The 24,362-nt window shown below is 31.6% G+C and overlaps 1 protein-coding gene across 1 annotated transcript in view; it reads left to right on the plus strand.

Moving 5' to 3' along the window:
• Nucleotides 1-24,362, plus strand: part of LOC134680885 (atrial natriuretic peptide receptor 1-like) — a 50,565-nt gene that overhangs the window by 7,007 nt on the left and 19,196 nt on the right. Inside the window, exons 2-10 of the mRNA XM_063540164.1 lie at nt 7,346-7,444; nt 9,323-9,486; nt 13,018-13,270; nt 16,086-16,231; nt 17,482-17,637; nt 20,358-20,493; nt 21,638-21,732; nt 22,521-22,650; nt 23,554-23,656. Coding sequence (XP_063396234.1) covers nt 7,346-7,444; nt 9,323-9,486; nt 13,018-13,270; nt 16,086-16,231; nt 17,482-17,637; nt 20,358-20,493; nt 21,638-21,732; nt 22,521-22,650; nt 23,554-23,656 — 1,282 coding nt within the window. The remainder of the gene's footprint in view (nt 1-7,345; nt 7,445-9,322; nt 9,487-13,017; nt 13,271-16,085; nt 16,232-17,481; nt 17,638-20,357; nt 20,494-21,637; nt 21,733-22,520; nt 22,651-23,553; nt 23,657-24,362) is intronic.

Genomic DNA, 24,362 nt, shown 5'->3' on the forward strand with positions numbered 1-24,362 from the left:
GATGGCTATACTAATATGTTATTCAAAAATAACTTATGAAAAAAAAAACTAAACTAAAAAAGCTATTTTTAGTTAATCAATTCTAAAACTCAAAATATGAAATAATTTGTATGTACCAATTTGTAGATGATTGATTTTTATTAATGAATCTTGATATAATTCAGCACTTTAGTACCGGCTCTGAGGTATAATATTTTTATTTTTCAATAAAAAAAAACCCAGTATTTCAATGGAATACATGAAATATGAAATATTGATGAAACTTTACGTTCAACTTATTTTAGTTTTCCTACTTTCAATGGAAACATTCAAATCGTGCTGTCTACCTCTCTGCCGAAACAATTGTTTTCCAAAAAATTTAAAATCAAACAATCTTTTAAAAAAAATCCAAACCTTTATGATTGAAAATGAATGACCAGTGTCATGATATAACATAGAAATTGATGCACATAAGATAACAATAATAAACTAACTATCTAAACGAATAGAAACCAAATCTTTTCATTAATTGACTTAATGTATAAAATGTAGATAATTGATTAATGCACATTGTTATTTCTTTCATGTTTTACAGATTCAATATTTACAACAAAAGGCAAAACGGTCATAATGCATTGAAATTGAGAATCTTTGTTGAAAATATTTCAAAGTTCAAGGTCGAATTCGTCGATGGATTTTTCGTTTTTACAATTTTACATTTGTTTTCAAAGAATTTTGACAAAAATCTAAGATTTGAAAAAATCTTTGCGTTTGATCCTATTATAGTAACACATGCTTCACAATCTTGTGTGTTAACCTTACTGGACTGAAAGACTTAAAGTGCAATAGGTTGAGAAGTGCATTTGAATCGGGTTACAAGGCTTAATTTCCGAGTAACTGATACCTTTCGAATGAAACTTTGTAATAACTTAAGTTATCTTAGAAAATCCAATCAAAGACTATATTGTGGCTTTGACTGTTAATCACTTTTAGTTTATTGTGAAATTTACTGCCTACGCTCATTCTGCAGTGTTAGTGAAAATACGGCTTCACGAAACACACATCTTAATATTAGCGTATCTTAGAATGGGAATTGGTTCAGCAAACTAAAAATGTATCACAGCTATGAAGGTCTTGATGGGGATTGGGGGAAACAGAATACATAGTAATGGGTTGAACCATATAGAGTATAGATCCCCATACCCACACTTTAATACGCTCTAATATCGCCCATTAAACGTAGACTTTAAAAAGTAAAAGATCAAAGCGACCATGATTCTTGCAAAGAATAAATTTGTTTACACTATTTCTTAGCAAAAAAAATAGAACTAAATTCATCGATACTAAAAACCACAACATGTAAGTCGAATTGATTTCATATTAACAGTATATAATTACAACCTATAAGTCTCCTCAGTCAATAAGATTAATGTCAACGGAACAACACCATCGAGGCTAATAAAAATGTGTAACAGAAATGGGACGCAATATGTGTTCTAAACTTGGATGTATAGATTACTTTGCGATATGGGTGTTCCTCATTATTTTAGGCCTCATAGACCTTAAGTTGTTTTTAATTTTGTCGTTTGATTATTGTGTACCTAATGCCGTTTTTTTGTGAGTGTGTATGAATAATTTGGGGTGTGGAGGAGGGAGAAAAGATTATCCCATTTAAATACATATAAAAAAGAAGATTTGGTATGATTACCAATGAGACAACTATCCACAAGAAAACAAAATGACCCAGACATTAACAGCTATAGGTTACCGTACGGCCTTCAATCATAAGCGGCCCTGGCTCTTATTTTTTTTGTTTTTTATTAAAAGTTTTTTCTTTGCATTATACAACACGGTTGGTTTACGCAAGGATTTGTACAGTACGACTATACACATTTTTTGTCTAAGTTATGTCCTGGAACAAGTTAATTGCAAGCCATTATTGAAAAGTTCACACTAATTGATATCTACATTGTCAACAGGTTTAGAAATCAATCTGATAATAGTATTATTGTCTAGACATTATGTTGTTATACTTAGGATCTTCCGGTAACACATTAATTTAAAGGGAATAAAATTGCGAATGAAATAGGAAATGTGTCAAAGAGACAACAACCCGACCAAAGAGTAGAAAACAGCCCGAGGTCACAATGGGTCTTCAATGCAGCGAGAAACTCCCGCACCCGGAGGCGTGCTTCAGCTGATCTATAAAACAAGAATGTATACTTGTTCAGTGATAATGAACGTCATACTAAACTCCAAAATGTGTTTCATACATCACCTATCCATTGAAAGCATTAAAGCAAACGACGATTCCAAGAAATTTTTAAGTAAATAAATTATTCATTAATGTCATGTGAAAGTTATATTTTGCCTTTCAACAAGGTTTTAAAAATATTTGCTACAGATAAAACGATATTCGCCCAATACTTTATTTAATCCAGACAAGTGTATCTGTCTAGGCGCTTGTTTCTGAGATGTAAGGATTGCAGAGTTTGGTTGGAATCGGAAAATATTGTATGGCGTTCATTATCACTGAACTAGTATATATTTGTTTAGGGGCCAGCTGAAGGACGCCTCCGGGTGCGGGAATTTCTCGCTACATTGAAGACCTGTTGGTGACCTTCTGCTGTTGTTTTTTTTCTATGGTCGGGTTGTCTCTTTGACACATTCCCTATTTCCATTCTCAATTTTATTTGAATTCATTTTTCGTGATTCTCGATTTGCTTTGTTTTTCAAAGGCCATTCCCGCAGGCTATTTTCCACATTTTACTTTATTTGGCCGGTTATCATTTTTTATTCAAGCGTCAATGAAGAGTCTATTGTAGAGGAATGGCTGGCGTATACCTGGTATCTTTAATGCGTTTTATTTTCATTGCAAATTCACAATGAAATTCGCATGGAATCAGAATAATTCTACGGAAATTTGGGTATCAAAATGATCTAGGTTGTTCCAAGCCACTGTGTGTACTTTAAGACTTTCCATTTCAATAACAAATATTAGAAAGGTCATGCTTAAGAAGAAACAATCAAATGTTAATTAAAAGGCATCTTTTATCTTGCTTTTTTCATCCTTTATCGTAAAAAAATGTTTACGCCATTTCCTTTGGGTGTTAAGAATATTAAATCTTTAATCAATTTGTCTTGAAGAAATAATGAGAGACAAAGAATAGAACAAATGTTGAATTACACTGCATTTTTTTAAAATAGAAAATAATTATCTACTACAATAATTAAAGGGTACATACAGCTTTTTTTTTCCATGGAACAAAAATCGGTAATCGAACGATGTGTTGACGTGGGTGATTTATAAATATGCTAGGAGTAAGAAATCATTCTCTTTACTAGAAATGTACACGAATTATAGAAATTTGTTTAAGAAATTTCGCTTGTCATGTTTTGGAATTTTATGTCAGATTTTCGGAATCCTCTTTTTTAGTCAAGGTAGTTTTCGATGAAGTTGAAGTTTAATCATCTTGAAACTTAGCACACGTGTTACCTATGATATGATCTTTCTAATTTAAATGCCCCAAATTTTTGAAATATTCATTTCAATGATTTAATTTTCAAATATCTTGGAATCGTCGTTTGCCTTAAAGGTTAGGTGATACAAGGGGTACAATCAAAATCACGTGATGGATATACACACACCGGAAGTAACAGTCGAGCAGACCGCTTGAAAGGTAAGTAGTCGTATTTACTTGTTTATATCAATAAAATTTAATAAATAAGGTAGTGCACCGAATATCGGATACTATCTGGTTTTGAAATACACAATTATCCTTGCTGGAAAGCATGCAGTTAATGCTAACACTTCGACACAGTTCCAAAATTTCACCAGATAACTGTGTCGAAGTGTTTGTTATAACTGCACGCTTTCTAGCAAAAACAATTGTATTTTAAAACAACATACTATCCGACATTCGGTGTGCCAACTTATTAATCAAATTTTAATTAAGATAAACAAGAAAATGCAACTACTAACCTTTCAAGCGGCGAGTTCGACTGTAACTTCCGGTGTGTGTATATCCATCACGTGATTTTTATTGTACCCCTTGTGATAGGTGATATATCAAACATTAGCGTTTTACTGGAATCTCCAAATTATAACAACATAGTTCTAGACAATAAAGCTATCATTAGATTTACAATTTTGAATCTTAATTAGCAAGATCTTTTTGAAAATGGCATAAAAATCAAAATGGACATAGGGAATGTGTCAAAGAGACAAAAACCCGACCAAAAAGAAAATAACAACAGAAGTCCACCAACAGGTCTTCAATGCAGCGAGACAATCCAGCAGCCGCAGGCGTGCTTCAGCTGGCCTATAAAAATGTATACTAGTTCAGTGATAATGGACGTCATTTGCGAGTTTGGACGTGGTGAGTTTCTGATCATTGTACAGATCAGCAAAGAAAAATCAAACATGGAAAAAAGTAAAATCACAAAAATACTGAACTTAGAGGAAAATCAATTCGGAAAGTCCATAATCAAATGGCAAAATCAAATAACAAAACGTATCAAAAACGAATAGACAAGAACTGTCATATTCCTTGAATGGACAGCAAGGATTTTGAAATATGCGACTACCTTGGAGCTAAATATCTTGCCCTATGTCCTATCCTCAAGAAGCCATTATATATGTTGTGTACAAGATGTAAGTTTGTACAAATCATAATTTGTTCAGGATTTTTGTACAAGTTTTTTTTACATATACCGTCTTTTTGTACCAGGTGATTAAGGGTTATCTTCTAAAATGTACCAGTTCAAATTTCTATACCTCAACCACAGGCACTTGTCTCAATTTTTTTTCTTTTCTATATACCTTAATTTAGGTATATAGGGGGGGGAATTGAGACAAGTGCCTGTGACCTCAACCTAACATTTAGTGCTAATCTTCTTGTCCTCTAACTATAAATGAAGTAACCTGAATGGTTTAAATTATAATTTTATTTTCTCCTTATACCACATTATAATCCACAACATACACATCGTTCGATATATGTTACCACATGACCACATTTTTTATATTTGTCTACCCTGCCATTGACCACAACAACAAGGTTAGTACTGCTTTCCTTTGACGGAACGAAAGTTGAGAAAGTATAGGGTTCATTTAATTCTCACGATACCTTGAAACATGAATACACAAGAAAGGTTAAATTAGAAATTGATTGCAAAATAAAAATTGGCTTGATGTCTCCTTTTTCGGTATTTAACGTCAAAGAGAAATTAAAATTAATAAACGGAAAATAACGGAAAATAATTAAAAATCTAGGAACATGAAAGAAGGTAATACAGTAGAATTTATAATAACAATTTGTTCATATATTGCAAGCAATCTATCTAGAGACCAATATCTTAGGATGGACTACGAAGTGCCTGAAAAAAATAAATTAAGAATGTAAGAAGCAAACTACAGAAAACAAAACACTACGAAAAAACTGACAACTTAGCAATATGAACTTTCTAAAAAAATAAAATGGTTTTAAACACAGGTGCTTATGAAGGGTAAGCTGATCTTTGGCCAATAGTTTTACCCATGATATTTTCAACTCCCTCAGTCAAAATTGGCTTTAATTTTTTTTTATTATTTGTTAATGGCTTTGAACTAGCTGTCAGATAACTGCGAGTACTCTCAGATCTGTTCATTGTGTCTTTTTGTGTCGGGATGTATAAGTACCCGGCCACGTCCACTTGTATTTTTTGTTTATCTGATGAGTTAAGCCTTTTTCATCTGATTTTTATAGTTCGTTCTTATGTTGTACTGTTATACCACTGTCCCAGGTTAGGGGGATGGTTGGGATCCCGCTAACATGTTTAACCCCGCCACATTATTTATGTATGTGCCTGTCCCAAGCCAGGAGCCTGTAATTCAGTGGTTGTCGTTTGTTTATGTGTTACATATTTGTTCTTCGTTCATTTTTTAAAATAAATAAGGCCGTTAGTTTTCTCCTTTGAATTGTTTTACATTGTCTTATCGGGGTCTGTTATAGCTGACTATATGCGGTATGGACTTTGCTCATTGTTGAAGGCCGTACGGTGACCTATAATTGTTAATGTTTGTGTCATTTTGGTCTTTTGTGGATAGTGGATAGTTGTCTCATTGGCAATCATACCACATCTTCTTTTTTTATATTTAGCTGAATTTGGCTATTTACTTTAGATATTTTTGACATATAGCTCTTCAACAGTTTCGGTACTTATACATCTTCGGATTTCAAATGTTTGGCTTTTAGCGTTACCGATGAAGGTAAATCCAGAAAAGCACTTCGGACGCAAGAATTTCTTAAACGTCTTGTTTTCATTTTTTTTTCACAACTAGCACAAATCTGTTTATATTTCTCGTAACCTGACTGATGAGGAAAAGGGGGCACGATTATGGCTACAAAAAGTTGACCTTTTGGGGATATCTTTGATACAGATACTATGGTCAACTAATAGATATTTATTTTTTCCTGTGGACTTTTTTTGTCATGATATTTAGGTTTACGTCAAAATTTTCTATGTTATGAATTGATTTTTCTCTTATCATTAAAAGTCAATTTTCCAATTCTTTTTATTATCTTGTCGTATTTCTAATTTAGACATTCGATTAACATTATTTGATGATTGTTAAATTCATGGTGTATTTTTGATTAAATAAAATTGCATCGATATCACTGCCAGTGTACCGGAAGTGAGAAACCATTCTTTAACTGAAGATACATTTAAACCAAAATAATAGTATAAACAAGTTCTCTTCGAAGTTTTAAAGGATATTTAAATGAAAAAAGACAGAATGATTTTTTGAAACTTTCTTAATGTGTCAAGAACAGGTATTTTGGTAGGGATCATTTACTAAATCACATGGGAACTTGCGTTGAATTCTGAAAATTCAAATTTATTCCATTTACTACAAATGAAAAACTTCGAATTAAAACGAAGAAATGTTTATTCTGTCGTGTTATAATGAAAACTTAAAAAAAGACATAAACGCAATTCAACATTAGTATATTAAGTGATTGACGGACAGGCAACACCATGGTCTCGAAACAAAAAATTGCAAACCAATGCAGTCCTCAAAACAAAACGTTCGTTACTTTATGTTTATATGTAATGTACTTTTCTATGATGACTAATTGAAAATGTAAGCAGTGTATTCGTATTTTTTTCAATGGCATACCAGCTCTATTGTTTTTCTTATCCTGGCGAAAATTTTACTCTTCTTTTCATTATCAAGTAATAAATAGTAAGGGACTAAAACATACTTATGCTTACAGTAATTATTAAGACACAATACGATTAATTGCAAAATCACTCATATTATTGGCTAATTTTAGTAGTTTATGTAATAATAATTTTATAAAATAAATCTTTTTTCAGTGAGTCTTTGCTGTGGATGACGTAAAGAGCGAAGGACTATTGCCTAACAATGATCTGACCATACAATACGAGAATACAAAATGTAATGATGTCTATGGATTGGGTAAGATTTATAAATGAAAGGTTTTATCGTTCATTTTACACGTTCATTTAGACTGATTACGGGTTTGTATTTCTACGAACAACGCGATGACTGCCACATGTGAAGCAGGATCTGCTTACCATTGTCAAACACCCGATATCACTCACTTTGGTCGGAATTTTGTTATACCAATTAGTTGAGAATGGAAACGAGGACCGTGTAAAATAGACATCAACCCGATCAAAGAGTAGAAAACAGCTGTAGGCTACAAATAGGTCTTCAACAACCCCAAAACGCACCGGAGTCGTGCATCAGCTGGTCCATAAAGAATAAATACCACACTCAACTCAGAATCCATATAAAAATAAAGATGCAAGACTAACAAAGGCTTGACCTTGGACAGGCGCAAAAATGCAGCAGGGTTAAACATGTTTTGTGAGATCTAATCATTCCCCTTATAGCCCTAGGCAATGTGAAATAATTAAACACACATCAATAAGCACAGTAATACTGATCTTTAATAAATCCGAGTCCGATAAAAGAACAGGTAACACTTACAATGTACCATATAAATACTAGTACTATTGAAAGTAATGCAAATACTAATGAATCCCCGTTTTTACAATTGAAAAGAGGATTTCTTGAAATATTAGTTCTGCGATGAAGCTTGTGATAAATAATGGCGTTCATAAATCGTCGTACTATATACAAGCTGCAGCTTTACGCACGACTGTAAATAAAAAAAATCTCCTCACAGATGACCGCGGTGTGTTCCAAATGTTGAAGCAAGATCTCGTTCTCATTTCCTGACATTTCCTGTTCAAACGACTTCATCATGTGACAGTTTTCTATACGGGTTTTGTCTTGCTTATTGTTAAATAAACTCATCATAGATACCAGGACTAACTTTTGTATATACGTCAGACTTTAAAAGGCGTCGTGCAATGCCCTATTATTGATTAAATTCCAATCCTTTTGATACCGGTTTGATTTTGGTATCGGTTTATCCCAGGAAGAGATTACCTTAGATGTATTTGGCACAACTTTTTGGAATTTTGGATCCTCAATGCTCTTCGACTTCGTACTTGTTTGGCTTTATAAATATTTTGATATGAGCGTCACTGATGAGTTTTGTGTAGACGAATCGCGCGTCTGGCGAACTAATTTATAATCCTGGTACCTTTGATAACTATTTACACCACTAGGTCGATGCCACTGCTGGTGGACGTTTCGTCCCCGAGGGTATCACCAGCCCACTAGTCAGCACTTCGGTGTTGACATGAATATCAATTATGTGGTCATTTTTATAAATTTCCTGAATATAAAACTTTGAATTTTCGAAAAACTAAGGATTTTCTTATCCCATGCATAGATTACCATAGCCGTATTTGGCACAACTTTTTGGAATTTTGGATCCTCAATGCTCTTCAACTTCGTACTTGTTTGGCTTTATAAATATTTTGATATGAGCGTCACTGATGAGTCTTGTGTAGACGAAACGCGCGTCTAGCGTTCTAAATTATAATCCTGGTACCTATGATAACTATTTGATGTGTTTGGGCTTTTAATTTTGTCATTTGATAAGGGAATTTGCTTTTTAAATTTTCGTCGGAGTTCAGTATTTTTTTGGTGATTTTACTTTTTAGAAGTTGTCTCATTGGCAATCTTACGTATCTCCTTATTCAGTATTTTAGTTTCTGAATTTTTAGTCTATTGTTTTGATAGGTAGTGTTATGTTGTGAGTTTGGCTGTTCGGCCGTATGAGTGGTAATGCATATAATCATGTGACTACATGGATTGTGCCATTTTTAATAATGAATAAATCCAAAACGGAAGTGATGAACACAAATTACAGATTTGTATAAACGAAACGAATATTATGAAGTATAATCGTTACAGGTAGAACGAGTGATTTGTTGGCACAGACAAAATATCATGTAATAATTGGACCACAGTGCTCAGGAGTATGCAGCCATGTATGCCGACTAGCCGCCTACTACAATATACCATGTTTCTCGGGAGTTTGTCAAGACACTGAGATGCTTAACAAGAATACATTTAAGGTACATGTATTATACACTATTCGTTTAAGAGATATAAATTGCCTAATTAATGAGTTAGGTATTAACAATTAACCTGGAAATTTTACTTATACCTTCTTGACACTTACCATAGGAGAAATCCTTGGTTTTTGATTAGGGACTTTTTGTTTTGAATTTTCCACGGCGTTCGGTATTTTTGTGATTTTTCTTTTCGTTCTATATCCAGAAAATGCAACTTTATTCGATTTACTACACACACAAACTAATAAAGATATGTGTTTTAAAACGAAGAAATTTTTACTCTTTCAAGTTATAATAAAAGTTATAAGAGTAAAGCGCAATTAATTAGTATATATCAAAGACGGACACAAAGTCAAAATGGTCATCCAACACGTCCTCAAAACATAACGTATCAAACTCGAACGTACGTTTCTTAATGTTAATACATACGGTTAATTTTCTATAAGGAAAAATTGAAAAACGTAAGCAGTGTACACGTTTCCAATTCAATGGCATACCAATTCTGTTGTTTTCTTAATTATATATATCATATAATCATATGAGACCATCGTTGAAAATAGAAAAATAAGCTTATCTCATTTGATAAAAGAAACGTGCATAAGAAATAGAATCAGTAAGCTTAAATCTAGGACAATTAGTTAACAAATGAATAAAAGACTATAGTTAACTTCAAAGCGTGCAGATTTCAACGTAATGCACTGATATTGGCGACTAAAAATGAGACCAAAGAAAGAAAGTATTTTTTTTCTTTGTTGTCATTATCCTCAATATGACGATAAACGAATAAGTCACAACTGCTATTGTTCCATTATTATATAAAACGGACAAAATGTGATTAAATATGATATAGTATTGTCTTTGTCTTAATCATTCTTAAAGCAATGTTAAAAGATACTAAATCATACCACGGAAGGATAATTGATCCGGGAGGCTCGTATAACATACATTCCACTAAATAATTGTCATTATGGACACAATTTATGTAAATTAGAGACAGCAATAGTCTACCTATCATACATCCATTGGGGTAAATACAAAGATAAACAACAAAAAACTGAGGGAGTATGACGCAATCGATCAAGTTGAAAGAGTAGATGACTATTCAGAGATATAAAAAGTAAAATCACAAAAATATTGACCTCAGAAAAAATCTTATCGGAATGTTCTTAATCATGGCAAAATTCAAATGACAAAAAACATAAAAATCGAATGGACAACAACTGTCATATACCTGACTTGGTACAGGCAAAGATCTAAGACAACCAAAACATGTTAGGAGTAATTTAAAACACAGACACACTTTATCGGTCTGTCAATTCTTGAAGTGATGGTGACCGTAATTTTAATGTTCTTTGACGAATTTGACCTACCGAATTATATTTATAACCAGGTTTGTACAAAAGTGTTCAATTACAAACGAACATATCCATCATGAGAAAGTATTTTTTATTGACTCTTTTAACAACACCTTGATGATCACAATCAGTAATGCGATGGAAAAATATGTGTACTAATCAAATGTTTGTATGCACACACTGAGTCGGTTGGCCAAGTAATTGTCATCCTAATTATATGAGCCACCTGTTTGCACTTTTTTTGATAATAATTGTATCAAGGTTTTGAGTTTGAAAAGAGGCAAATCAAATGCAACATGGACAAGAACAAAACATAAGATAAATCGTTTATACACAATGAAAAAAAATGACTATCATGATATGTTCGGAGCTGTCGTCATATTGACTAAATGCCACAGTAGAGACACAGTCAAATTCGTTAAGAATAAAAAAAAAAAAGAAACAAAAAAATATCTTGATACATTTCGGTTATACCTACAACAATAACACATAACAATATTTCGATCGATTGACCAATTATTGACGGCAAATCTTTTTTTTTATTTTTATCAGCTAACTATATTTAGTATTCGTAATCTGATTATAGTTTAAAGCAGCTTATGTAAAATCAAATAAAATGTAATAAAGGTTTTGGCAATAGTATTTCCGACGCGCGTTTTTTTTTCATATTTACGTTGCATAAGCAAGATGTCCTTGTAGTAAATATAAGCTCTTGCAATTGAAAACGTTCAGTGCTATATTCATATTAAGTTATATGTGCACGAATCTGATCATGGGTCACATTATGTTACAGATTATCTGAAAAATAAAAGTCATTTAATCACCAATATTATGGGCTATGTATTTAGCCCAATATCCAAAGTAAATGTTTCCAAATTTATAGAGCTGTAAAAAATCTGTATCTTACTTTTATTTGCCTTAAATTAAACAGGATCCAGTATTCTATTAATGTATATTATTAATTAGAATTTGGCTTAATGTAATGGTCATTCGTTGACCTTTTTGTATGCAAATAGCCATGATTTAGTTTCAAAAGTATGTTTTATTTGTTGAAATGTAAATAAGATTCTAGGAAATCCTGTATTAGTTGTACTTAATGGACTGACGTGTTATTATAAAAGAAATCTTTTTATGTTGATTAGCTACATTCCATTTTAAGTTTAGCTCCAAGTTCGGTATTTATGTTATATTTCTTTTTGCATCAATCCACAAACACAACGATTTGCTGTGAAAATTTAATTAATGAATGGGAGTTAGTGGATTTTTGTTGTTGAAATGCTACTAATTATTTGGGATTTTATGGCTTGTTGTGTTATTATTGTGATTAATTTTGATCTACATATACTAAAGATGTTAATTGAAGGTCACTAATTCTAAATAATACATAATAAATGCCGTTAAATGACAATATTACATAGATCGCATGATAATATTAAACCTCCAAAACTGTTCTTCGAGTAATTCGCGGTTCAGAACGAGATCAACTTACAAGATATAAGTAATTATTAGTTGTTCTCAATTTTCGATTTATTAATGTACCTGGATATTGCATTGTATTGGTAGTTATTTAATTTGTTTTACATTGGCTGAGATGAATTGCCGTGGTTGCCCATTGAAAGGAAAACCGACAATGTCTCGTTTGAAATGAATGCAATTATTTCTATCCTTTAAAATCATTTAACAATGACTGTTGCCAAGACATTGTCGATGACGTCGCATCAAAACGAAAAGGGGGATGCATGGAGGGAGATACAATCCCTTTCTTTTACTTTGATAAGTTCATGCCAATTAATTTTTATTTAACTTGGTTTTGGATAATGAGTACTTAATTTAAACACTCTTTTACTCAATATCAATGATACCAATTTTACTACACCAGCTTTGCATTTCGACAATTAGTTTTTTTTTCTTTCATTCTGGAGGCTTAAATAATTTAAATACAAAACTTCTTGAAATATGAAAAGCTTATAAAACCAAAATGGACAGAAATTTCCCCAAAGCAAGGTAAGGAATGGGCGCTCTATATAAGGGAAATTCATGTTTTATTTTAGAATAATTTCCAATTGTTATAACAGCTTTTAAAAAAAGATTATCCTTTTTTTCACATTTGTATTACAATATTAAGTCAGAATTTTATTTCTCAAAATGTTCAACTATGTAATATATTTATTTATAGACATTGACTCGGTTTCTCGGAACATTTGACAAGGTTGGTCTCGCTGTGACAGGATTAATGGATACGTTTGGATGGACGCGCTTTAGCGTCATAAGTCAGTTTCACGTAGATAAGATTTGGATGTTGACACGTGACGCCATCGATGAAACAGCAACCAATAAAAATATGACGGTTGCAGCAGTCCATACATATGGCGCAGAGGGTGAACTGTCATTACTGGAAATAGTGAAAAATGTTGCTGCAGAATCAAGAAGTAGGTTTATATTGTAGACAATTTTTTATGTATATGTGTCTTGTGAATTCATATGTCTCGTTGGCAAGTAAAGGTCTACCTCTTTTCCTTAAATATGTATGCATTAAAAGAATACAGTTGTTAATGATGGTTACAGAGACCTTGACTTACATTTATTTGGTTCGTTCAATTTTCATAAAACTTTGATAAAATATTGATTTTGACCCACTTGACATAAATATAAAACAATACTTACGTCACACACTTAATATAATAATTTTCAATGGATATATATCAGTTTGACAATCGTTAGTCTTGATCATTGAGAAGCTGTACGTTTCGTCCCCGAGGGAATCACCAGCCCAGTAGTCAACACTTTGGTGTTGACATGAATATCAATAATGTGGTCATTTTTATAAATTTCCTGTTTTAAAAACTTTTATTTCGAAAAACTAAGGATTTTCTTATCCCAGGCATAGATTACTATAGCCGTATTTGGCACACCTTTTTGGAATTTGGATCCTCAATGCTCTTTAACTTTGTACTTGCTTTGCTTTATACATAATTTGATATGAACGTCACTGATGAGTCTTATGAAGACGAAACGCGCGTCTGGCGTACTTAATTCTAATTATAATCCTGGTACCTTTGATAACTATTTACTTAACAATAGAACGTTATTAACACCTTCAGATGATATTTACTTAGTAATCTCACTGTTGTGTTATGTACATTCTTAAATAAAGGCAACAGTTGTATACTGTCATAAATCGAGAAAGCAAAAAACAAAGTCCGGGTCACAAACCAAAACCGAGGAACATTCATGAACTATAACAGGAAAACAATGGAACAACAGTAAAAGATAACTAATACAAAATCAAACGCCAAAAAAACCCATAGATAACGGCAACAGTAGTATACCAGTGTTCAAAATTCATAATTCGATCAAAAGAAAACAAAACCGGGTTACAAATGATACCAAAGGAAACACATCAACCATAAGAGGAAAACAACGAAACAAAAATAACACCAAAGTGCAACAAAACAGAAAGGAACTATTTGGTTACAACTTAAGTGATTAAGCGATTGCTTTATTTGTTTCAGCATACTTATTCGATACTTATTTTCTATCTTTGATAAGTTTGGAAAATAAACACAAGTGTCATTTCATATGTTTTTCATAACCGACATGATATTTAAAATGTGTTCTTAAATTAATTGTTTTTCTTAGTATCTTTTTTTCATTGAAGGCATCTTTACTCATTTATGTTTAAATGTTTAAAGACGTTTATTGTTGTTCTGTTTATATCCTTGGATAGCTGATGTGTTGTTCCCTTCGGTTTTAATTTGTATTTTGTTTTCGTTTAATCGCTCTATTGATTAGCTATATACTACTTTTGTCCTTATATATGTGAAATTTAATTGTGATATTACTGACTGATTTGCTCCGATTTCTTTTAGCGTGCTTCGTGTCGTGGCGAAGAAAATTAATCATGTGTTGAATAACATTAACGGTACCAATTTTTCTGCACCAGATGCGCATCTCGACAATGCATGTCTCTTTAATTTTTATTCTCCATGTGAACCAAGGCAACCCCTATAAACACTTCAGGTGAGCACTCTATCTATACAACGGAAACCGTTCAAGATAATATACAAAATTTGTTGTTTTTTTTTGTTTCGTTTATTACTTATTTTCTTTTAGCGTTATTATATATTATATATGATTTATAGATTTATTTTTGTTCCTTGAAAAAAACATAAAAGACTACTGTCAATTATAAAGAAATGTCGAGTAGAAAGAAAAACGTACGTCAGTAATTTGATATGTTGTCAATGACGTCTAATATAAGCCTCTTATAATGACACAAAATATTGTCAACAAAAATAATAAACTCCACGCCAAATTCATAAGGGAGAAGATCTTGTAGAATAAGAGTAAAATAGCTTCTCTTGTGTGCTATTTACTGTTTGCAATAATGCAGAAAACCACCAAATATCTAAGGTTAACATTAGAGCAATAAAATTGCAGACGGTTGCCACAAAAGGTCATACAAAGTTTAAGACTGTGGTAAATCCAAACTAAAATATAGAAATGACATTAATAATTGTTCCTTTATTAAGTGCAATCAATGAAAATTAATGAACATGAAATTTTATATTTTCCTGTTTGTTGTTTGATATTTGAAGAGATGGAATTAAAAGAACTAAACCCAAAGGAACATTTAATCAGCAATGTTGAATGGCGATGTAAAGCAATCATTAAACTATCAATAATTGAGTCGTTCTTCCAATCTTTTCAACGCACCCGGTCTCGCTACCGTTGGATTTTGTCCTGTCCCTCAGTATTTGTGCGTTAACTCGATTTGTCGTCTAAGTTGATACATGAGATTCAAACACTAGTTAACTAGTGTTGCCTAAATGGCTTCCATAAAAATATACGCCGGTTAGTTAGTTTTATTAATCTATCCCATTTCTAATCGTCACTAAAGTACTCAGTATTAAAACACCTATATGCTTAAACCGGTGTAAATATTAACATTTTTTACATTTTTAATGTGTATTTGTGTTTTAATGATATGAATATTTCTATTACAGCTGAGTCCGTTTGCTTTAATTTAAGTATAAAACATACTCCAGATTTTTCAAAAATATGTTTGACATAAAAGAAAGTAATTGCTATTTATTTACGAACCATTTCGAATTCTTTAAACATTATTATCCTATTACAAAAAGTTGCTTGAAAAAAAATGTACCGTATATTTCTTTACTACTAACTTTTGTTTCGAATTAACACGAGTATAATCTTCTAATGGTATATGGTTTTATTTTAAAGTTATTGTATTGGCGGTTAGAGGCGAAACCCTGAGAGAAATAATGCTCTTGGCAAATCAAATGGGAATGACGAATGGAGATTATCAATTCATATGTATTTACTACTACTCCCAACGAAACATATTTGGCGATATATCTTGGAAAATGGTAAGCATAATATTCTCTTGTTATCAATTTTTTTAATTTTTTTTTTTAATATTTTTTATTTTTCATAAATTCAAACATCCTTTTAAATGTATTGTAAAAACTAGATTTCTGTACTTTTACGAACAAACCCATCAAAGTAACCAGAATAAAAATTAGGTACCCCAGCCGCGCATTTGGTTCAAAAAAAGAACTATCCGCAAGAGTGGCGAAAGATTGTAAAGGGACTTTCAAATTCAAAAATAAACATCGCCATGGCTTACATAAACAACAGAAAACACCACATAGAAAACTAAAGACTGAGCAGCAACCAAATCCTGCCAAGAATTTGGGGTAATATCAAGTGCTTTAGAAGGACAAGCATATCCTGCCCCACATGTACCATCCGTCGTATTATCGTTTTTCAGAAAGATTTTTGTTATTTTTACATTAGAATGAATATTCAGTTTCATAAATGAATTGTATAGACTTCACACCAGATTTAGAAATTTACTAAATTATTTGAATGTTTTTATAAATCCGTTATACTAGGTTTTGATCCTGAATCGTAAACCGTATTTGTGATGTTTTACTAGCGTCTGGTTTGAACCATGTGTTCTTGAATACCTAACAAAAATCGTTGACATTTATATATGAAAAAAGTGTGATTGCATAAATGTATTATTTGATGACGATTTTTTTTGTTCGCGTATTTTAAGCCATTTAGATAACATTAGAATTCATTCGTCTATTAATGAAAAATAAACACAATAATAAACAGCCGTTAGGTATTGTCCGTACCAAATAGAAAAAAAGCAATGTACAACAGATAAAATAGAAAACATTGACAATACAAACTTAAATAAAATACTCAAGATACAGCAAGCGAACAAGTTTCGATCTTATCACCTACGAGTAGCATTCGTATAACCACACCACTATCAAAATAAGCTACGAAGTATACTTTTGTCTTCAGGAATGGCTGTAATATTTTCTCTCTATGAAGAAATAACATTAAAAAAAAAATGGTGCACACCGAATAACGCGCGCAGCGGGTTACTTAACAGTGTGCACCACATTTTTTATGTTATTTCGAATAGACAGAAAAATATTACAGTCATAGTTTAATTCTAAATTCCATTTTAAACTGTAGAAAACCATGAAAAAAACGTTGATGACGTCACGTTCACATGACTAAATAATGTCTATTGGCTGATAACAAAACAACGTCAACCAATCAGAAGACGCGATAATCCAAAATTAAATTATTTCAGAATAACAGTGACGATTCTATTGTTAAAGAGGCTTACAAAAGTGTTATTTTTGTGTCTTACTACACTCCGATGACGTATGAATACACACAGTTTATAGAAAAGGTCAAACAGAGATCACACGATATATTCAATTATACATATGCAGAGGACGAAGAAGTAAGTTCATATTTATTCTACTCAGGATATTTTTTATGTAGAACATATGTTCCAGACCATGTATGTATTTGGACCACACGCGTATGGCCATGTATATATAGGTATATACTCATATGGTCCAACACGCGTGTATTGTCCGAGTAGGGAATTTCATGAATGTTGAAAAGTTACTTTAATGAAACTTGCATAAGTATGATCCTTTCAGGATATTGAACCTCTTTCTTTTTTATATCATACTTTAAGTGTATAAATCCATTTTATATCAATATTTCAATTTTTTTTTAGTTATTTAAAGAGTTTTAACTAGTATTATAAATACGATCTTACAATAACAATAGATAATACATCTTAAAATAACAATAGATAATACATCTTACAAAAACAATAGATAATACATCTTAAAATAACAATAGATAATACATCTTACAATAACAATAGATAAAACTTGGTATCTATCTATTCTTATGTGGTAATAAGATTAAAAGGGTAATTTATATTTCTCACTTTAATTGTGAGATCGTATAAATGATTTAGGAACAACATCACAACATTTTAAGAAAATAAGTTGAAATAAAAAGAATTAAAGAAATGAACAAAAAACGCATGAGGTTTAACTAACGTATGGGAAGGTACCCATCATACAGACGCTTTAAATGGACTTTAGTGAAGACAGGATTACAGATGCATAAAAAACAGCCATTATTTCAATATCAAGGATTTCACTTAATAATGTTTGCCGATTTCGATTCGAAGAACAAGCTGTGTGTTTTTGCGACGGAAAAACCATTATGGTCTAAATATTCAATTGGTCCGTTAATAATGGAACGATTATATACTTATGCGGTCCGACAATACCCGTATGGTCGTACCTTATGAATATACACATATGGTCATGTCAATCACGTATTGTCACATATCTATATGGTACGGAACTTCTACAACAGTAGTTTTACGTTTCGAATAGTCTTTCAACACATTACTAAACTATTGATATTACCATTCATGTTTCTTATTTTTAGAATAACATAAACCTCAATTGCATATGCATATGTGGTAACTATCTCTCGTATGACTCAACATCCAGAAAACAAAGGATAAGACGACACATCGAAACAAAACTCTTCTATTTTTATTATTTCTGATAAAAGTTGCATATAAAATTTGTAAAACGGAGAATTAAGGTTTCATTTTACAAACAATGTTGCCGTACATGAGTTTTGCTTCTTTGATGTCCCTTTAAGCCGACTTATATAACTCTTCGTGTGTTTTCGGTTTTGATCGTTGGTTGCACGTTCCTATCAAATGTAATTCAAAAAATCGTTTAGCTGCACGAAACTTATAGAATGTCATTGTTTTTAATTTATGTACATGTACATTTAGCAAGACTTATTGCTGGTTATTTGAAAGGCATGCAAAAAGAGATTAATTACCATACAGCTGTTTTTTTTCAATAACAGAAGTGTGTGATAAACATTTAATAAAGTGTGAAAAACTTCGAATGAATATTAGATATATATTTTTTTATGATGTTAGTTCACCTGACCTGACGGTCCAGTTTTAGCTTTGCCATCACTTGCCGTCCTTGGTCTATCATCGTTATTCATTGGCATCGTCGTCCATCATCAGTTAACTTTACAAAGGTTCTCTGAAACTACTGGCCAAATTAAACAAAGTTTGTCACAATCATCAATGGGTATTTAGCTTAAAAATTGTATCCGATAATCATGGCTGATATATAGGTTAAACTAAAAGATGGGGTTAAATAGATATAAGAAGATGTGGTATGAGTGCCAATGAGACAACTCTCTATTCAAATGCATATTTTTCTTTTATCTTTAGAAAGAGAAATATGACAAGTGGATAAATGTTCAGAATGATGATATATATCTGATTAATGGTTAGACGGCTTTTAATAGGAGTTATTGCCCCTAACCGACAAATATACCATTTCCCCCCATTTTAACCATTTGTCCCTAAAGTTATTATAGATAGACATACCCTGTTACTACATTGTAGCAACAGTGCTCAGAATAACAAGATCTACAAATAAGCAAATATTATCGGAAGCGTCAGTTAACACTTCATTAGAGTATATTTGACGAGTTTTGGTTTTTTTTTCATTTTTGCCGTATATCTCCATGATAATGATAAATAGACAGAAACTTTAAATACTAGTAGTAAATTGAAGTGAAAGTCATGCAAGATATAAAAGAATCGAAATATGCTTTCGACATCGCAAATAAGAGTTGTCCTCAAATGACGATTTTGCCCAAATTATGCATTTTTACCATTATTTTTTAAACTATTCAAGATACAATGTATATAGAAACTCTTAATAGCAAAAGAGATAAGCAGGATCAGGCCTACAAGAAATTAGAATTATCGAAATCTTTTGTCGACCCATGATGGATTTATTGGTATTTAATGATAATTGTTTACATCTTTTGCGTTTTTCCCTATTATCGTTAAATCTATAAAAGAAAAATGATAACTCTAAAAACTCTGGTCAGCAGGATACAATTTTTAACATATGATAAATGCGTCAACATGACTGAAATTGTCATTTCGGTCTGAATATTATCCCATTTACTGATGACTATTACTACTACTTAAAAAAGGCCACTGATGACGATGTAGGTGAGCGATACAAGCTCATAAGTTCCACTAGTAAAAAGATCTTTTAAATATTCCATACTACAATTTTAAACTCATATTAACAGGTGCCCTATCCTGCTGCGAATTTATACGAAGCAATGTATGGATTTGCTCTCTCTTTGAACCTAACACTTAGTAATAACACGGATATACATGATGGAGAAACAATAGCTCGTCGTCTTTGGGGAAACCAGTACCAAAGTAAGTGTTAAATACTTCAAATCACAAAGGGAATCATCAAACACTAAAAACATACGGATAGACAACGGCATGAAGAACAGTCAGGTTAGAAAGGAAACAATGGCGTATCATTTATAAAATTGTACGCTACTATAAACTGGGTTTAACTTAAACAGACAATTGCATAGTCCATACAGTCAGGAAAAAAAAAGAATAACAATACACGGAAACCACCAATTGACAACTGTAAACCAAGGTTGAACTTATATGCCCTGATAAGCGATTTCTGACTTTTGATGTTACAATAAAAAGTTAATAACATAAGACTAGATAGGTAAACGACTACAGGGTTATATTTACAAAAGTGCATTGTCAAAACTCTGATTGGTCAACCATATAGCCATCTCGGGATTATGACTGGTGTACTACATCACTAAAATCACTAAGAAATGTAGGCTGTTGGCAATAAAATTGTGTGCTAGATAATATAGAAAGGAGCCCGGCATATTATTTTGTGAAATCTAACATTGCATTGGTCAAATTTGACAATGCATTGGTGAAATCTAATAAAAGAAACATTTTGATGATGAAAAAGTCGGAAAAAATATCAAATAATTTTGCATTAGAAACGAAGGTAAATCAAGGTTTTTCAATTGTTGAACAACACTAAAACTAAAATTTTACGACACGGAAAATAGTCAAAACATATTTAACACTTGATTGAATAAGACAATAAATATATTGCGTCTAATTGCATTTCAGTTTTACTTATTTAGATATGCGATATTCGTGCAGATTAATGCACTCTGGTAAGGTATTGGAAAAAATAAAATCACACAAATACTGAACTTAGACGAAAATCAATTCGGAAAGTCCATAATCACATGGCAAATTGAAATAACAAAACGCATCAGAAACGAATGGGCAAGAACTGTCATATTCCTGACTTGGTACAGGCATTTTTAAATGTAGAAAATGGTGGATTAAACCTAGTTTTATAGCGCTAACCCTCTCACTTTGATAAAAGTCTCATCTAATTGCGCTATATTTACATGGATGTGTTAACTAAACAGACACAATTAATAAAACAGTCAAAATATGGGTTCATCAGTCATCATGGGACTATCGATTTACATCAAACATTATTGAATTTTGAATTTTACAGCTGTAACTGGAAATATAACACTGAATAGCAATGGCGACAGACAACAAGGTTACAAGTTTGAGCAAATTGGTGACGATGACAACTTTACCTTAACAGTAGGTTCACATACAAGCTCTTTTATTCTTAATAACATGAATCATTAAGGTATATAATGAACGTACTGTAAGTAGATAATTCCCTTCAGGTAAAAAAAGAGACTTGAAAGAATGATAAATGTTTCAGATGACATTTGTTTTACATTAAATTATTAACTTTTGTTTAGCGTAAACAGTATTTATGTCAGCTTCACATGTTCTTACCTAGCTTGTTATGCACATCGTAGATATAAGATTAGGAAATTACGTACTAGATAAAAATACATTATACCGAAGTGTATTTGATGCATTCATTGCGAATATCCAACATTTATGTCTGGTCAGTGGTGTTCAGAACCTTATAGAGAAAATCCAAAAAATATCCACAAGTTGTATATGAAGATCCAGTGCATACGGGTGTAGTTGGTTATCCATGTAAAATGATTTCAACATAAGGTACATGTAAAATCTATATGTCAAAAAAGTACATTTTGCAAAAGTCATACTTGTACGGTATTTGTGTTGTTTTACTTTATTTTCTTGCAGATTATTACTATGAAATATTTAACCAAACTATAAAAGATAAACAGTGTTCAAGTCACATATTTAACATGATAATCAGTTTAAGTTATGTGTATGGCGCTGTTGGTTGGTGCAGTGACGTGTACAATATGTGTTAGAATTTTTTCCATCCCTTTTATGTATTGTAAATATTTCCGTCCAATTAAACACATTAACATTTATTTCTTTTCTATATTGTTAATATTTTCGTACAATTTATACTAATTAAAAATTTGTCTTTTCACAAGGTAGTTGGATATTACTTCAGCGTTGATGGACAATTTACGGAAAATGACGAAGATCCAATAAAATGGATAAATTCGGTACCTCCAAAGGACCACCCACCCTGTGGTTTTTATGGTGAATACTGTGCTAAAGGTACTTAAAACTATGTAAAAAAAAAACAAGAATTCAAATTCAATTATTTTCATATAATTGCAGCATTCAACTGGTTGTGAGATCTTTCCAGAGTTTTTTCATCCCTATTTTGTTCAATTTTGTCGTTATAATTCAGGTATTGTTGATTGATGATTGTTTCTTCGACCTTTTCCTTTTGACACAAGCCTTGTCTATCCTTTTTGACTGATAGTTCCGGTTCCTCATTCACCACCCTTTATTTTTAATATAGATAGTTTATATTGCAATCTTTGTAATCAGACAGAAATGTTGACCAATTATATTAATAATTTGTATCTCAGTAACAAAAATAATGATTTTGTTTTTCTAAGGAACGAATAACTTATATTTAATGTTACGTGACAATTGTTCGAAACAGGTGTTAATATGCTTTCACTTAACTTAATACAATGTACTTGGATTGAATGTTGTATAGTTTTCTGCATAATAATAATTAATTTTCGTTAGCAAATAGAGCTTATTGGATTTTTGCGATATAATAATCCAGAAAACAATATGCATGATACAGCATATTATAAAATATATTTTGGGATTTTACCAATGTATGTATGAAAAAATCTATTTGTATCGATATTCTAAAGATATACAATGACATTATAAGTAATTGTCGTTTTGATAATGATAATACACAGAATATAATTCGTATGCTTCTACAGAACCACTAATTGCTATTAATACGTACAATATATATAAAACAAATGATATGTGCTTATTTCTGATTTCTTATACCTATGTATGTTCTCTCACATTTAGTGGAAGAAGTTAGTGAACAGTTCTGATTTTGTTTCCTTCAATTTTTTTATTTGTGTATGATATCTTTTTTCGGGTAAAAAGGTTAGAGATTATAACGCCTTATTTTTTCAGGATTATCCCAACAGTCAATCATTCAAATCATCACAGGTTGTTTTATTGCTGTTGTGTTGTTGATTATTTGTTTGAGTATAATCATACAGAAAGTTGTAGCTAGGTAAGAATACAATAAACTACACAGATTGATACTTTCAGTTTTGAAATAAAACAGATGTTACCTGAAGATCTACCATAAAAAATGGCTTTTACTATGGAAAATACGTATGACTGTTCGATTTACTTTTCACAATACCTTTAGTGTTCTAATATATAGCATACAGGAAATCGAATGCTCTTTTTCCGTGAACTTAGAATCTAATACAAATGCCAATGAATGTGCGTCATATGCTTCTTTTTACGATTTATGAAACAAAGAGGATAGAGCACTGATTTGCAGGAATGAAATATGAAGTGTCATGTCATGTTTCGTGATAAAAATTAGTTGAAATTGATAGGTGTAAAGGCATGTACACCATTTATACCTTAGTGTCTATCACATTCTTATTTTTATGACGTCAGACAATTCATTACTATACATATTATATTTCAATAATACACTGTTCACTTAAATTAACTTTACAAAATGTTTGTGCGTCAAAAACGAATGAATCATTTATGGCATGTGACATTGCGTACGGTTCATCAAATAAATAGCATCGTCCTTGATCCGTAAATGGAAGAACTTAAATAATACTGCTTACATACTTATAACTATAATTCCTTCCTTTTTAGGTTTTTGTTTTATTATTTTCTTGTTTTCAATTGTACTTAAATTGTGTAGCAGTTTTATTCTTCCTCGTACATTTGGATCACATGTACATTAT

Source organism: Mytilus trossulus, chromosome 8 (assembly GCF_036588685.1).
Source record: "Mytilus trossulus isolate FHL-02 chromosome 8, PNRI_Mtr1.1.1.hap1, whole genome shotgun sequence".
Classification (NCBI taxonomy): Eukaryota; Metazoa; Mollusca; class Bivalvia; order Mytilida; family Mytilidae; genus Mytilus; species Mytilus trossulus.